The sequence below is a fragment of the Charadrius vociferus genome, unplaced genomic scaffold (genome assembly GCF_000708025.1).
Source record: "Charadrius vociferus isolate BGI_N301 unplaced genomic scaffold, ASM70802v2 scaffold370, whole genome shotgun sequence".
In the NCBI taxonomy this organism is placed as follows: Eukaryota; Metazoa; Chordata; class Aves; order Charadriiformes; family Charadriidae; genus Charadrius; species Charadrius vociferus.
The window spans coordinates 4,430,672-4,444,725 of record NW_009646744.1 but is presented as its reverse complement, the minus strand read 5'-3'; the positions used below and the strand labels follow the sequence as shown (position 1 = coordinate 4,444,725).

Sequence of the window (14,054 nt, the reverse complement as noted above, 5' to 3'; positions counted from 1 at the left end):
TGGATGGATGGATGGATGGATGGATGGATGGATGGATGGATGGATGGATGGATGGATGGATGGATGGATGGATGGATGGATGGATGGATGGATGGATGGATGGATGGATGGATGGATGGATGGATGTCGGGGAGAGGAGAGCTGCTTCCTCCTCCCCGTCCCGCTGCCCGGTGCGTTCCCGCTCTCCACCATCGCTCCCCCCGCCACCCTTAGGACGGCTCGGGGCGGGCCATTGACCTATTTCGTTCCTTGCTGCCGTAATCGGGGGTTGTGCCAGCGGCGCTAACCGGAGCCGGGGCCGGGAGGGCGCTCACGGCGGGGGCCGCGCCGAACCATGGAGGAGGAGAGGTAGGGACCGGCACCGAGCCTTTGTGTCTGGGCCGCACCGTCGCGGGGGGTTGAAGGGGGGATTTGCCCGGAGGGATGCGGGATGGGGGTGCCGTTCCCCGCGGGGATGGGGATGCTGCGCGGCGGGGATGGGCTTGCCGTTCCCCGGCGGGATGGGGATGCCATTCCCCGCGGAGCTGGCCGGGACTGTGCACAGGCATGCGGGACGCCGTTTGCGGGGATATCTTCCCCCCCCGTTGGTGCCCTCCTGCAGAAATACCCCCAGCGAGGAGCGCCTGCCGTGTTCAGTAAGATGGTGCAATGTCATGGTGACGGGCTGCTTGGCCCCCTTCGTGCTTCCACCCGAAGGAAGAGAGCGGTTTTTCGGTGGGATGTGGTTTAGATATGAAAAGCCGAGGTAAGGGAGACAGGTCCAGCGGGGGGGTTTCTGACACGGCTGGTGGAGCGGGGAGGTGTGGGATGGCAAAGGTGGGCTGGCGGGATGCGGGGTCGCTCCATCAATGAGATGTGCTTCCCCGAACGCTGGGCTTGTGTCTGCCTTGCTTGTGTCTTGAGCCTCGAGCAGCACACCCGCTGATATTTGTTGCCTTTTTTGAGTGATGAATGAAAATCTCTTAAGGTCTCTGAAGCCTTCAGGGGTCCATTTACCTGCCTGTGTATGTGGAAGCTGTGCACCGCACAAGTGTTACGGCGGGCGGGAGGGGATCCCATGTCTCTCTCACACGGTAGCCGGGCCATATATACTTGATTTCCTGCAAGGCAGCTATTGTGCTCCAAAACCTGTGTGCAGAAGTGCTCGCAGAGCCCACCGAATGTCCACTGAACGCTTGAAAGAGGTTATTGCTGTGTGGGGACTTCGTAGATGCTGGAGAGATGTTCGGTGTTTTGGCTCTGCCTTCGTTCTTCCTCCCCGCTGTCGGGGTGCCTTTCGCACACCAGAAGCTCACTTGTTACTGCTTCAAGCTAAACATTAAACTGGTGGTGTTTTTTTTTTTTTTTGGTATTTTTTTTAAAAACAGGATATGCTGAGTGCTTCCTTTTGTGCTGGTGACCTTGCAGGGGCTGGGGGAACAGAGAGGGGGCTTGACCTGCTGCTAGTACTAATTGTCAGGGCTTGACAGAAGTTTTGTTTAAATATGATACATTGAAAAATTAAGCTGGGATCAATCTCTGAATTCTGGATTTTTTTCCCTCTGTTGAGGGAAAACACTGGCAGCAGTCTGCGGGAGTTGCTTTCCAAGCTCCAAAGGGCAGATTTCTACCCTTCTGTGATTCAAGGGTTGCAATTGTTTGTGTATTTAATGTGCAAACCAAAACTTTCCGCCTGCCACATCTCTCTTTAAATTACAATGCAGTGCTTCTGCTTCCCATAAGGGTGTGAGTGGCCACCTCTGGATATTAGTGCAGATATTAATTAATTCCAAGTGCCTTGAAATCTTAGCTTGTCATGCTAGATGCTAGTCCGTGGAATGGGTTTTCCTTCTTTTTTTTGTTTATGTGTACATATAAATGAGTCTAGTGTTTGAGGAAGTGGAGCGGAGCTGTTTTGATACCCCAGGCTGGGATCATCCTTGGCACTATTACTTATTACCTTTTTTTACGGTTACCAGCAATGGTCTCATTTTGACTGCAGACCATTTGCTGGGGGTGCAGCAGTGAAAAAGTCACTGGAAAAAACACCTGGACTGTTTTGCCTTATCCATTTTTTCCCAGACCATCTGGTTTTAGGGCATTAAGGACTGTCCCCATCCGCATGTTCTCTGCCTCTGGAGGTGAGGAACGATTACCCAAATTGTTGCTTGTATTTCTAGTTTTTTGGGAAGAGGAAGGTGATCCTGAACTGGTTGCGGGCAGTAATGATGTGGGATTTGACTCTTGGCAAGGAAAGCTGGAAATATTCGCCTGCACTCTGGTTCGAAAGGGCACGTCGTGTGGCACTGCGCCGCGGCTGCTTTGCCTGCTCTGAGCAAGTCCTGGAAAGAGGTGTCGACAAATGACCTTGGTGGGCAAACACCGTGGGCTGGTTCTGTTCCCGTTTTTGTACTTTTGCCCCGCATTTCAACTCGGATCTGTGTCATGCACATTAGGCCTCGAATTTTACACTCTGTGACTTTCACGAGAGCGGAATTCCCTCTGGTTTTTGATGTTATTGCTTCTTCCATTTTTGTAGTCGGTGAGGAACACATTGTTGGTGCTCGCATCACCTCTGACTCTGGTCCTAAGCCTGCCTGGACTCAAATATCCTGATAACTTGCACATCCGAGTTGTTCAGTGGTATCATGTGCCCATGTCGTTGCACGTGGGCAGAAGCAGCCAGAGGCAAGGGAGATTTAACCTGAAACATTCATGTTTGGCAATAAATTGTTTCAGAATCCTGATTTTCTTTTACTGTGCTGATAGGGACTTTCATTTTATGGAGAAATTACATAAGGCTGTATGATAGGGCACAGTACTCTGGTTCTGAATTTGCAAGATGTGTTTGAGTTTGAACAGGAAAGAAACCCCCTAGAATGTTAATTTTCTTGGTTAAAGAATTAAAATGCCTGCAGTTTTAGCTTTGTCTTTATGTGGGGGTAGTCTCTTCATAGTATTTGTTTGAGAAATACAACCTTTGCCTTTGAAAGCAAATGGTATTGTCATATCTGAGTTATTTTGTGTTGTTTCCATTACTGTCAGCAAAGACTTTTCTTCTCTGTAGTTCCTGAAGTCTGCTTTTCCCCTGAGGTCTCCTTTGATATGAATATCTTTTGGGGATCTGTTGTGTATCAATTGTGTGTTTTTCTAAGCTGTGTTTTTCTCCATGTTGATGTAGGCACTGAAAAAATTCAAGAAAATAGGAAAATAACATTGCTATAAAAAAGAAATATTCATTTCCATTATGCTACCTCCCATATGTTTTAATGATAGTATATTTCTCTGAAATCTGCTCAAAATCCATCTAAGTATTTGGATTTCTTCAGTCACATTCTTCTACTATCTTTGTGTATACCTAAAGAAAAATTCAGAAATTGAGATTTTTATAAATATGCCATTACACTGATATCTTTTTCTTACTGAGTCTGCCTGACTCGAGAAATAAAACTATTGGACATAACATATTTGGTCCATGATTTAGGCCATTGATTCTAAACAGAAAATGACTCCAGTTAAGGTGGAATGATTTGTCATTTTGCTAAGACTGAATTAATATTTTGGTCTCGATTTATCTTAGTAGAGGCATTTAAGTTTTGAAGACTAGTAGCTGCTATTGGTTATCTATCACAATTTTAGATCAGAGCTATGCCAAACCTGGCAGAAATTGAAGATTCACATTTTGCAGCGGTGATTGTAATGTATCCCACAAAGAAGCTCCATAGGCTTTGAAAATTTACGGTTACCATGTCACTTCTAAGTTAATATAAGGATATGAAGTGCCTGCAAGGCGTTGGGTTGCCAGTGCTGTGGGAGGACAGGTCGATGAGCCCTATTGACTCTGGCCAACCTTGCGGGGCTGAAGCTCCGCAGTGTTATGGGACAACCCCAGAGAGCAGACTTCAGCCTGTGGTTCACAGACAGGAGATGAGAGCAGCTCCCAGAGATACCCCCAGTGGGATGAGGCTGGTCTGGACATGTCTGGAATCCCATCATCTCTCCAATGTGAGAGCCTGGTGGAGAGGGACCTTCGTGGTGTCCACACGTAGGCTAGGAGCCCAGCGGCTGTTCTCCCAGAAACAAGAGCAGAAGCTTATCCTCTGCTCTGAAGGAGAGTGCGTTTGAGATCTACCCCTCCTTTAGGGTGAACTCCTGTCTCCAGTAAAGCCAGTGGTAGAATTGGTTTTGGCAGAGCTGAGATTTTTGTTCCTGGGATTTACCAGCTCTCTGCACGGCAATAATCTTGCCAGGGGACAGTTTAGCTCTAAGGAAGGTTTTTATTCTTTCACATAATCTACAAAGACATCTGTAATTACTGCTGGTAACTAAGGCAACCCAACTTTATAGTTGATACAGAGCTACGGGTTATGGGTTTTTAAAATACCTTTGTGTTGGTTGGTATGCGGCCGTGCTCAGGCAGGAGCTGTGCTGCGAGCCCGCAGGTGGCTTGCGCCGAGCCCTGCTCGTGGGTCTTGGAGAGGAGGAACACGGTGTAAACGGGGTTGTGATTAGCTTCGCTGCCTTAATTGGGGACTCTGAAATCGGGGTTCATTTGTTCTACTTGGGGACAGCGCTGAAAGGCCACGCAGGAGGTGGCAGTGGGGTTGGCTCTCTCTGAAAGTAAGAGCTTCTTTGCTTATTTTAGGAGAATCCTGCTGTGTCCCTAACGAGGATGTTCATCTGGCCCAGGGAAATTAAATCATTTGTCCATTCGCTCGGTGCACGGCCTCAGATAGCCCAGGAATAGAACAAATTGCTCCTGGCAGCCGGCTTGCGAGTCCCACTGGTGTGGTAGGACATCAGCGAGGCAAACGTGAAGGTGCTGGGGGGAAAGTCTCTGTGGTCGTGGGGTGCAGGGGCTCCAGCAGGTCCGAGTGGTCTCGGCCAGTGCCTTTGATCAGTGTTCCTCCTTTGCTTTGCCCCATTAATATAATCATGTAATAAGGGTAATCATTCTTAATGTTGTACGGAAAAAACATCAGAAAAGGACTATGCAAAGCACTGTTTTGGTCATCTCAGGGGTAGCTTTTGCTTTGTGGCAGGTTGCATTTGCTTGGAGCGTTTAGGTTCTTGTGTTTTTACATTGGAGATGTGTCGGTGACCTCTGAGAGTGTGTGCACGGGGGTGTGAAATCTTTCTCCCAGATAAAATCATCCTCCGTCCATTACTGGAACACAGTTCTGTGGCAGCTGAGTCAGTCTCAAAGATGAGTTAAAGGCTCTTGGCCATTAATTTTTCAAATGTGTTTTTTATATGAGTCATTTGGAAAAACTTTAAATAGCATATCTTGATTTTTTTGAAACAAGTTTTTAACCAGACAATCTGCAGTATTTTCTTATGGTGAGCCTTCGGCAAAATGTGAAATCCACCCCTGCTAATAAAACTGAGGATGCCTTTTAGGATGCTTTTTAAAAAGTTTTTTCGTGCTTTTTAGGAAGAACTGATTGATCTTTTTTCATAAATTCCAAAGCAAGGTTTTTGCTTTTAAAATACACAGACAAATGTTGGTGGAGTCGAGGCTTTTTGAAGGCTTGTTGATCTGACACTTACTTTGGTGTTCAATGAAACTTGCCGTGTCCTTTGAACTGTATCTCTTGCCAACGGAAAAGTTTGAAAATAATGAATCTTGTCTAAGGCACTGGAGTGCTAATAAATAAATCTCAGCGGTGTGCTTTTTCTTATTAAAGAAACCTCATGATTTTGTGTGTGCATCACTTGATTTTGGACCCTGCGAGGTCTATCGTGATGATGACCGAAGCAGTGTCCCGCAGCGGTCCAGCTGTCCGGCCCCAGGAGCGATGGGTACAGCTCTCCTTGCCGCCGCCTTTTGGTTTCACTTTCTTTTTTTTTTTTTCTTTTTCATTTTCTTTTTTGTTTGTTTTGTTTGCTTCCTGTATGTGTTTCAGCTTTGGAGACTTGAAAGCTGGCTGACGTCACTTGCGCTTCCAGAGCCTCATTTTTCACTCCTTGGCTCCGCGTGCCACACGGGCAGGTTTAGCTGTTTTGAAGAGCAAGGGTTTACGCTGGGGGGTTCAAAGCTGTGGTCAAACTTCCCTTGGCTTAAGATGCCGGTGCTTTTGATAGATACAACATTGAAGCTTCGTGAATTTGGCCGTATCCCCGGAGCAGGGAGATTCCCTGGCTGGGGCGTGCAGACCTGGGGAGGCACTGAGTGCTGCTGCTGCTCTGTGCCCACGAGCGCCGCCAGTGGTACGTGCGGCACAGAGTGAGTCCGGCTTTCTATGGGGACACAACAGCCAGCTGTGTCATTGCCTGGTTCCAGTCCCTTGAATACCGAACATTTAACAAGAGGTAGTCTTCTTTCTGGTTTATTTATTTTTTTCTTTTAATCCAGCCACGCTAAGCTAATTGGATGATGGCTGTAACGCAGTCTGGGAACTTGTCTCCCTCAGCCGGGACATGTGGTGAGTGGTGCTGTGCGCAGCCTTGCGGCTTCGCTCATGACTGAAAAATATTTCACATGTTCGGCAAAGGGAAGGAATTGGACTTGGCTGGTTTTTGACATTAACCTTTGTCTCGGGCACAAAGCTGGAGGCCGCTCAGTATGCGGACGTGTATTGGAGCTGCGTGCAGCTCGGCCGCTATTTGGCGTCTTGTTTCTAGAAGGACCATGCAGCCCTCTGAGGACAGCTGGGGGGCAAAGAGCTTTGTGTGGTCTCAAGGGACACGGGGCTGGTAAGAGCCACCCGTGAGGAGCAGGCAGTGGGGAGGGTGTAGTGTTCAGCAAGGGTTTTCCACTATGAAGGGGCGGTAAATTGTGAATAATTGTGTTTTTCACAGGAAAAGTCACCGTGTGTGAGTATACATGTATATAGATGTATGTGTGTGCATACACGCTTTAGCAGAGGCTGGCAGGCGGTTCTGGGGAAGGATCCCTCCACACTTACCTGGCTTTGTAGCCTTCTTCAGACATCGTTTTCTGGTCACCAGCAGTCAGGATGCTGAGCTGCATTGCTTTAACAATGAGACTATTGGTTTAACCCGATTCAGCCTCTTCGATTGCAGTACAAGCCCGACTAAGAAGGGTGGCAGGGAGGGACGGGCAATCGTGAAGCTGAGGCAGACTGTCCTGTGGAAGGAAAACTCTGAGAAGGTCTTGGATCTGAAGCACGGCGGTGATAGGGTTACCTCCTGAGGTCTGCTGTTTGCTTGGGGTTGGCTTTCGACAGGGACAACCTTGTCTGACTGACTTGTCTTGTTTGCCTTTGCCTGCTGGTGGGTTTGAGGGGTGAGCTGTGGGGGTGAGCACAACGGGGACCTGTCTCCCAGTGCTGCTTTTTTCATAGGTGAAAACCTTTAGCTCCGAGTGATTTCCCACACTTTCAGATCAGGGAGGTAGAGATATTGACCTGATGTCAATTCTGTATAAAGAGCCAATGCTCCAAACAAAGCAATGAGGACGCGTATGTGCCTTAGGCACCTGTTGGCCTGGTTAGACCCAGCACATAACTGAGCGCATCTGGTTTGATGTTACCTATATAGCTGGTGGTTCTGGTGGGAAAGTCTGGTTTAATAATTCTTTCTATAGGTTTCAGTGGCACTAAATAGACCTTTTTCTAAGTGGGAAGTGGCCTCTGCCAAGCTAATGCTCCGGAAGCTGCGCAGGGAGTTCTAATACTCCTTTTCTACTTGCTCTGTAGAAGAAGATACAAGTCGTGTATTGTATGCTTGCGTTTTTCAGATGGGACATTGAAAACTAAACTCTGTGTGGATGTTGAAGTATCCATGGTACTCTTGTAGTTCCCAGTGCTGAAGTCTATTTCTATTCAGTGAGGCAATTATGTTCTGGCTTGAATTTCACCTTATACTGCTTTCCTGGCCTCAAGCCTGTGAGGCTGGGCTTTGTCCTCAAGTATTTGGCACTTTTTCCTTTTCTTCCCTGCTGACTGAAATGTGGGCTGGGTTGGCTTTCAACATCCATGCAAAAGTAGCTGCATTTAATGATACTCTTCATATGGTGAACCTGACCCGACTAACAAACATGCGAGTGACTCCATGCACAATGACCTGTGCTGCAGTTTTATGGTACTTTTTTTTTTTTTATAGTGTCGTTGAATCAAACTTTCTGTTCCTTTTTTTTTGTCCCTGTTTTTAGCATTAAGCAGAGTTCCCGATCCTCTGAGGCAGCTGAAGATGAAAAGGACCAGCGCACAGTGACAGTCAACCCCTCTCACATGAGAAAGGCATTCAAGGTCATGAATGAATTACGGAGGTACACTTTTGACTTCGTGGGCACCCTCTCTGGTTTAGCAGAAATGTGGGAACAGAAAACCTTCTAGGAGGCTTAGAAAAAAAAAAAAAGTGCCATTTTTGTCACAGCTAATGGTTGCATGAAGGGTGTTAATAAACAAGTAGGAAGAGACAGCTGAAATATAGCCCTTTTGTGGTGGGTTACTCTTCCTAATCTCAGACCTCGCTGTCTTCCCAGCAGAAGGAAGCCAGCTATGGCTCAAAAACATTATCTGAGCAATAGCTTTCCTTTATAGATGATAATTCATTTAGTCTTTTCCATTACTTACAGCAAATTCAGCTGTAAACTATGTTCTTAACTGAGCTAATGGTCTGAAAACCAATAATAGAACGTTACAGACATTAAGACACCTACGCATAATTACAGACCAAAGATTATTAATGTACTGTTCTTATTCTCTTTAACTAGCAGCGTCACTCAGTCTGGGCTTAGCACTCCAAAGTAGAGGGTGAAAAAAAAAAAGCAACAATTCAGGAAGAATGTCAGCTCTCTACTTGCAATTTTTAAAATCCCAGTATTAGTTAAAAGAGAACACCTTGGTCTCTACACAACTGCGTGGGTACAGGGAGAGTGGAGGCTGGAAAAAATATCAGTGAACACAGTCTTCAAGAACCGCTGTCATAACATCAGTAATGTGGTGGCAGTGGTTAAACCTGAGTTGTTTCTTGGTTGTTATTATCCCATGAACCAGATCATTCAGCAAGCATTTCTCTGACAAGTTCATTTGAGTCTTTTACTCTTCAAATAGAGACTTAGAAGCCCAATTTTTAAAATAATTCCTATGGAGAGTACATGTGTCATACACGTGAACGTATGTGCTGCCTAGTTATCCAGATGGTTTGATGAAAGCAGATAACACCCTTTACTCTTTCTGCACGCTCAAAGTACTCAAAAGATGCTGCAATAGCCCCCTCTCTTCTGTGGGTTAAGTAGTTTCCCAATACACACGTTCTCCAGTGTGGAGAAGGATTAGACACGTCTCCTTCCACAGATGTCTGACAGTGATGCTCAGTTGCATGGGAACAGAAAATGGAAAAGTCTGTTGGAAATGGAAAATATCCTTCCCTTGTAACAATTACATGAAGCTGAGTATGTGGGTTTGTTGCTTTTTTTTTTTTTTAATTGGCATCCCTCTAGTCCTTTCTTTGTACTGCAAGCAAAGGATCTGAAAATAGAGGTTTGTGCAGCTATATTCAGAAATCTATTGTGTTGCTATTATTCCTTTGTTAATTGAAGCGTAGTGGGAATAACTGGAGACTGACAATGTTTCTTATTGCCTGTAGTTAGCTAGATCTTGTACAATACTGAAGTGGTAAAACATAGAAGACTGAAAGCTGCCCTTAAGCACCTGTTTGATGTTTTCATCTTCTGGGCACTTCTTTTTGTCGGCTCCTGCTGCTGTTCTGGAATATACAGTTCTCACATCTATTGTATGTGCATTGAGCTTGCAATCCGTTAAGCTGTCAACAATCGGTGTTAATAGCTACCTTGAATAATAGCACCTCCATTCAAATGCCTCCAGAGATCTCATACAGAGAGTCTAGAAAAATTGTGCTAAGCCGTTAACCCATTTGCTATATATTCCTCACTTGAAATTTTTACTTTTCAAAGGTCGATGAAATTAATTTCATGAGTGGTACTTTAGATAACTATAATCGAAAGAAGAATTGAACAGAGCACCTTTTACATAAGCTGAAGGAAATGAGGAAGCCTCCGTTAAGAGGGCTGTTAAAGAGCTCCCTCTGCTCATTGCCATCACCCCTTCCAAACTGGGGTGAATGTAGAGCACAGACTACCAGTTCCTACTTTCTTCCTGTTTTCCAGCTATAACCCTCCATTTCACAGATGTTTTGTTCATGTATTCCAATATATGGAGAAGAGGAGATATACCTAGTCCATTAGAAGCTCTGTGTGTGTTTATTTGATATGCAGTTTCCTAAAGACTAAGTGCAGCGTGGTGATAAGCATTTCTGAAGAGAAGGCGACATCTAGATTTACAGACACTGATCCTTCTTCAGGCTTGACATTTGAAAAGAACACCCTTATTTTGCATTTGTATGCTCAAACATCTTAAACCAACTTATTGGGAGGCTGAGCACTCCTAGCTGTCTGCATCTGCGAAGCTCTGTGCAAACATTAACTAATGAATCCTCAAAGGACATACGTGGGGCTGGTAGAAAAGGTCACTAGTTAATGAAGTGACTTTTCCAAAGCTGTACAATGAGTCCGTGGGGGAGCTCAGAATTTTTTTGGTTTCTGTTTGGAACCCTGTGCTTTGTCCCAGTCATCCTTAATCCCAGACTAATTCACGTGGTAAACAAAGTCCTCAGGCCCATGGATAAACTCCAGTGATTGACATCTCCTCACTGGGAGATGCTGAGGGCAGCCTCTGTGCTGGTCAGTGCCAGGAGATGTTTTGGTGGTTGCATTCTGTAGGGCCAAACAGGGAAGGAAGGACAGAAATAACGTAATTTTTCCACTCTACTTTTCCCTTGTGGAAAGATGAAAGCACTGCTGGTGTTCCCTTGCCAAGGCTATTTCTTGTCTTACAGATCTACTAGACCTTGGCTCCAGGTAGTGCCCAAACCCTGAAGCTCTTCTGTGCCTTCTCCAAGCCCTACTTGTTTGAGAGGTGGAAGGAGCCCCCTACCCATCCGTTCTTCAGGCAGCATGTATGCCTAGTTTGCCTTTTAGATTTTTTTTTTTTCCTCTGGAAAAAGCAGGACCATAGGCAGGGCTGCGGTATTGAGAGGACTCAGGCTTTGCTTTGTAGATAAGCACTGATAGGAGCTGGTAGCTGAAGGATTAGAGGACCTTCCACTGGGATTTGGCAGAAGCTCAGGTGCCTTGTCTGTAGAGATGGGTCTTCTGCTTACTTTTTCAGACTATACCAATGTAGCTTTTTGCCTGATCCAGGAGTTCTGAAATGATCTTTGTCTTTTCTGGTGTTTTTCCAGCAAGCGGCTCCTCTGTGATGTGGTGATTGTGGCCGAAACTGTGGAGATGGAAGCCCACCGCGTGGTCCTTGCGGCCTGCAGCCCTTATTTTTGCGCGATGTTTACAGGTACTCTTCTTGACAGCAGACACTGCGCTCGCGTTGAATGGGCCATTGCAAACCCGGGGGCTTCTGGTTGAGTCTGCGGCAGGAGCGGCAGCCCAGGCAGCAGGCATGGCCCGCGGGGAAGGGGTTTGCTTGAGAGAAGTAGTACGATTAGGTCTGTGGTTTGCTACACTTGATGGTCATCCTTGGCTAATTCCTTGAGGCACAGTGTATGGGTATGGGGTGGTTATGTGGGTCTGGGGGGAGTGGGTAGCATATGAGTCACGGGAGAACGTCACTATGAGGTTTGGCTTACTGCTTTTTGGGTTGTTTTTTTTCCCCCCCTTAACAAGACCTTGGGTCATGCAAACACATCGTTAACATCAAGCACGTGTGCAGTGCCCTAAATGTTCATGGCGCACATCAAAGGAGTTGCTGGCACAGAAGTTGTAGTTTCAAGGCTCAGCCCTGCCGATGCTGATTTGCAGTCATGGATGTTTAATCTCCTGTGGCACTGCCTGAAATAACACCGTTGTTCTCTCGATCCCAGTGTGTTTTAGCGGCTCTGCCTTTTTGCAGGGTGCGTTGCTGCAGTCCGGTATATTTTGGTAATGGCAGATGCAATCTCAGTGTGGAGGGAGGAAGAGGACAAAATTAATTCTTGCCCTGATCTCCTGGTCCCTGCAGCACGAGCCCTGTGGAGGCTGTGCCCAGGTGGGGCAGCAAAAAAAGCCGTGCCAATCACAAGGCAGGGGAGCGGCCAGTGTATTTATGTCATTCCAGTAAAATTAGTCTGGTCAGGAGCAAATTACCTTCTTTTTCCTTGCCCTCCTTTTCAGGAGAGGAACCGACGTAACTAAATACAAAGAAAACGATTTTACACTCCAGTGAATGGTTGTTGCCATCCCTCAGCTTCAGCATAAATGAGGTTTGGGGGTTTTACCTGTTTAGTGTTCCTTTGCCTGTGGTGTCGGGGTTGCTTCTTCCTTTTGAAAGTCTTGAGATTAGACCTTGTTTTATTTGCTTTACTGGAAGCAAAACACAGCATTTCTCAGGAAAAAGCTTGTCATTTGGGAAGCTTTTTTCCCTGCTGTAATGGAGGCGGGGCGGAAAACCTCTGGTGTAAACCAGATGTCTGAATGCGAGATGAGATGTGTGGTTCACTGTGGTGGCTTTATCAGTGTGGTGAAATAAGGTGGAGAGCGTTTGTCTCCCTGGGCCCTGGCACTGCACGGTGGAGTGGGTATTGGCTGTGGTGGCGAGGCAGAGGAGCAAACCCTGCTCAGAGGCAACTGCTTGTACCTCGGGGAGGATTTGCGGGTGCTCGTGATGCTCGTTCCTGATGAGAAGTTTAAAAAAGAAAAATTATTGGAAAAAACCCTCTGATCCTTAGAGGTCACCCGAGGCGCTGCGGGGCTGCTCATGTTTCCATGCAGGAATTCTCCGTGCCGTGTAATCCCTCACGCTGCCGGTTAAACAGTAATCAGCTAACCGCCGTCATGTGGCCGGCTCGGCGGCTCCCCTGGCCCGGGTGACAGCCTCAGCGGCTGCTGGTCCCTTCCCCCTGACATGTCCCCGGAGGCAGCGGGTCAGGCAAAGACCAGTTCTCCCTTGGCTTTCTGTCCAGCTAGTCCCAAATTTCTAAGGGTCTGGACCTCCCTCTTGCAAAGACCGAGCGTGTGATCTCCTTCCAGCTGTGTGCTGGTTGGCTCTCCGGAGGGGCAGGTGTTAAAATCACAGCTTGACCATCGGCTGGTTGTTGTGGTTTGGGTGTTTTTGTGTGTTGTGCGTCAGCAATGCAGCCCCATGGCTGGGGGTCAGCCCCACAGCCTGGGTGTTTGCAGGACTGGGCAGGAGCTGCTCGTGGATGGTGAGTCGGCTCTGGAGGAGCTGCTTTCTCTGGGCACAGAGAGCTGGAGGGGTCCCCTGGCAGTGTGGGCAGTTGCGTGGTAATGACCGATGGGAACCAAACTGAGACCCACAGCTCATCCACCTTCTCCTGATGCTCTGTAGGCCCTGTCCTTGTAGGCTGGGCCTGACTTTGGACTTGTGAATGACCTTGGGGTCTTTCCTAAACCATCTAGTGTCCTCTGGTTAGGTCGTCCTTTTTGAAATAGCCTTGGGATGTCCGAAAATAAGCAGGCACATCTTCCATTTTTATCTTCCACTGCTGAAGGAGTGATGGCACCCAGAACATCCCGAGTGTCCCTTCCCGTACTGGCTTTCTAGAGCATTTGGGATGGTGGGTGGTCCTCATTGGCACCATTCTGTGGGAATGATTTGGGACAGTAATTTCTATCCATTTAGAAGAAAACACAATCATTTCAGAAAGGGTAACAGGTACTTCAGTGATGCTGTTAGGACTGCTCCCGTGTGATACCTGGGGGAACTTCAGAAGTGCTGAAGAAGGAAACGGCAACGCAGAAACCTCCCTCGCAGGTCTCGCCTGCCGCTTTGCAGCGGTCGCCTCATGGCCGGCAGCTGTGGTTTTGTTATCTGACGCACTTGTATTCTCCTGCAGCACATCTCTGACTTCGGAAAGAACAAAAGCTGTAGCTGTGCACTGGGAAGCCTCTCTGGAGTGCAGTACGTAGGAGGCAGGGCAAGCTGCGGTGCTGGGTAAACAAGGCACTGCGAGCTGCTGCAGTTTTGCCTTTCATCTTTGCCAGTTCGTCTTTGACAGAGCAGGAGAGCTGTGCTCTCTCTCTGCCCTCCTGAGCAGAGGGGGATGGCGAAAGCACCGCGTGATGCATGAAGGGCTTG

General features: G+C 47.3%; 1 protein-coding gene across 1 annotated transcript in view; it reads left to right on the top strand.

The window, feature by feature from the left end:
* The first annotated feature begins 334 nt into the window (after positions 1–334).
* The window catches only part of KLHL3 (kelch-like family member 3), a 44,459-nt gene continuing 30,739 nt past the window's right edge, over positions 335–14,054 (top strand). Inside the window, exons 1-3 of the mRNA XM_009891104.1 lie at positions 335–348; positions 8,096–8,212; positions 11,209–11,315. Coding sequence (XP_009889406.1) covers positions 335–348; positions 8,096–8,212; positions 11,209–11,315 — 238 coding nt within the window. The remainder of the gene's footprint in view (positions 349–8,095; positions 8,213–11,208; positions 11,316–14,054) is intronic.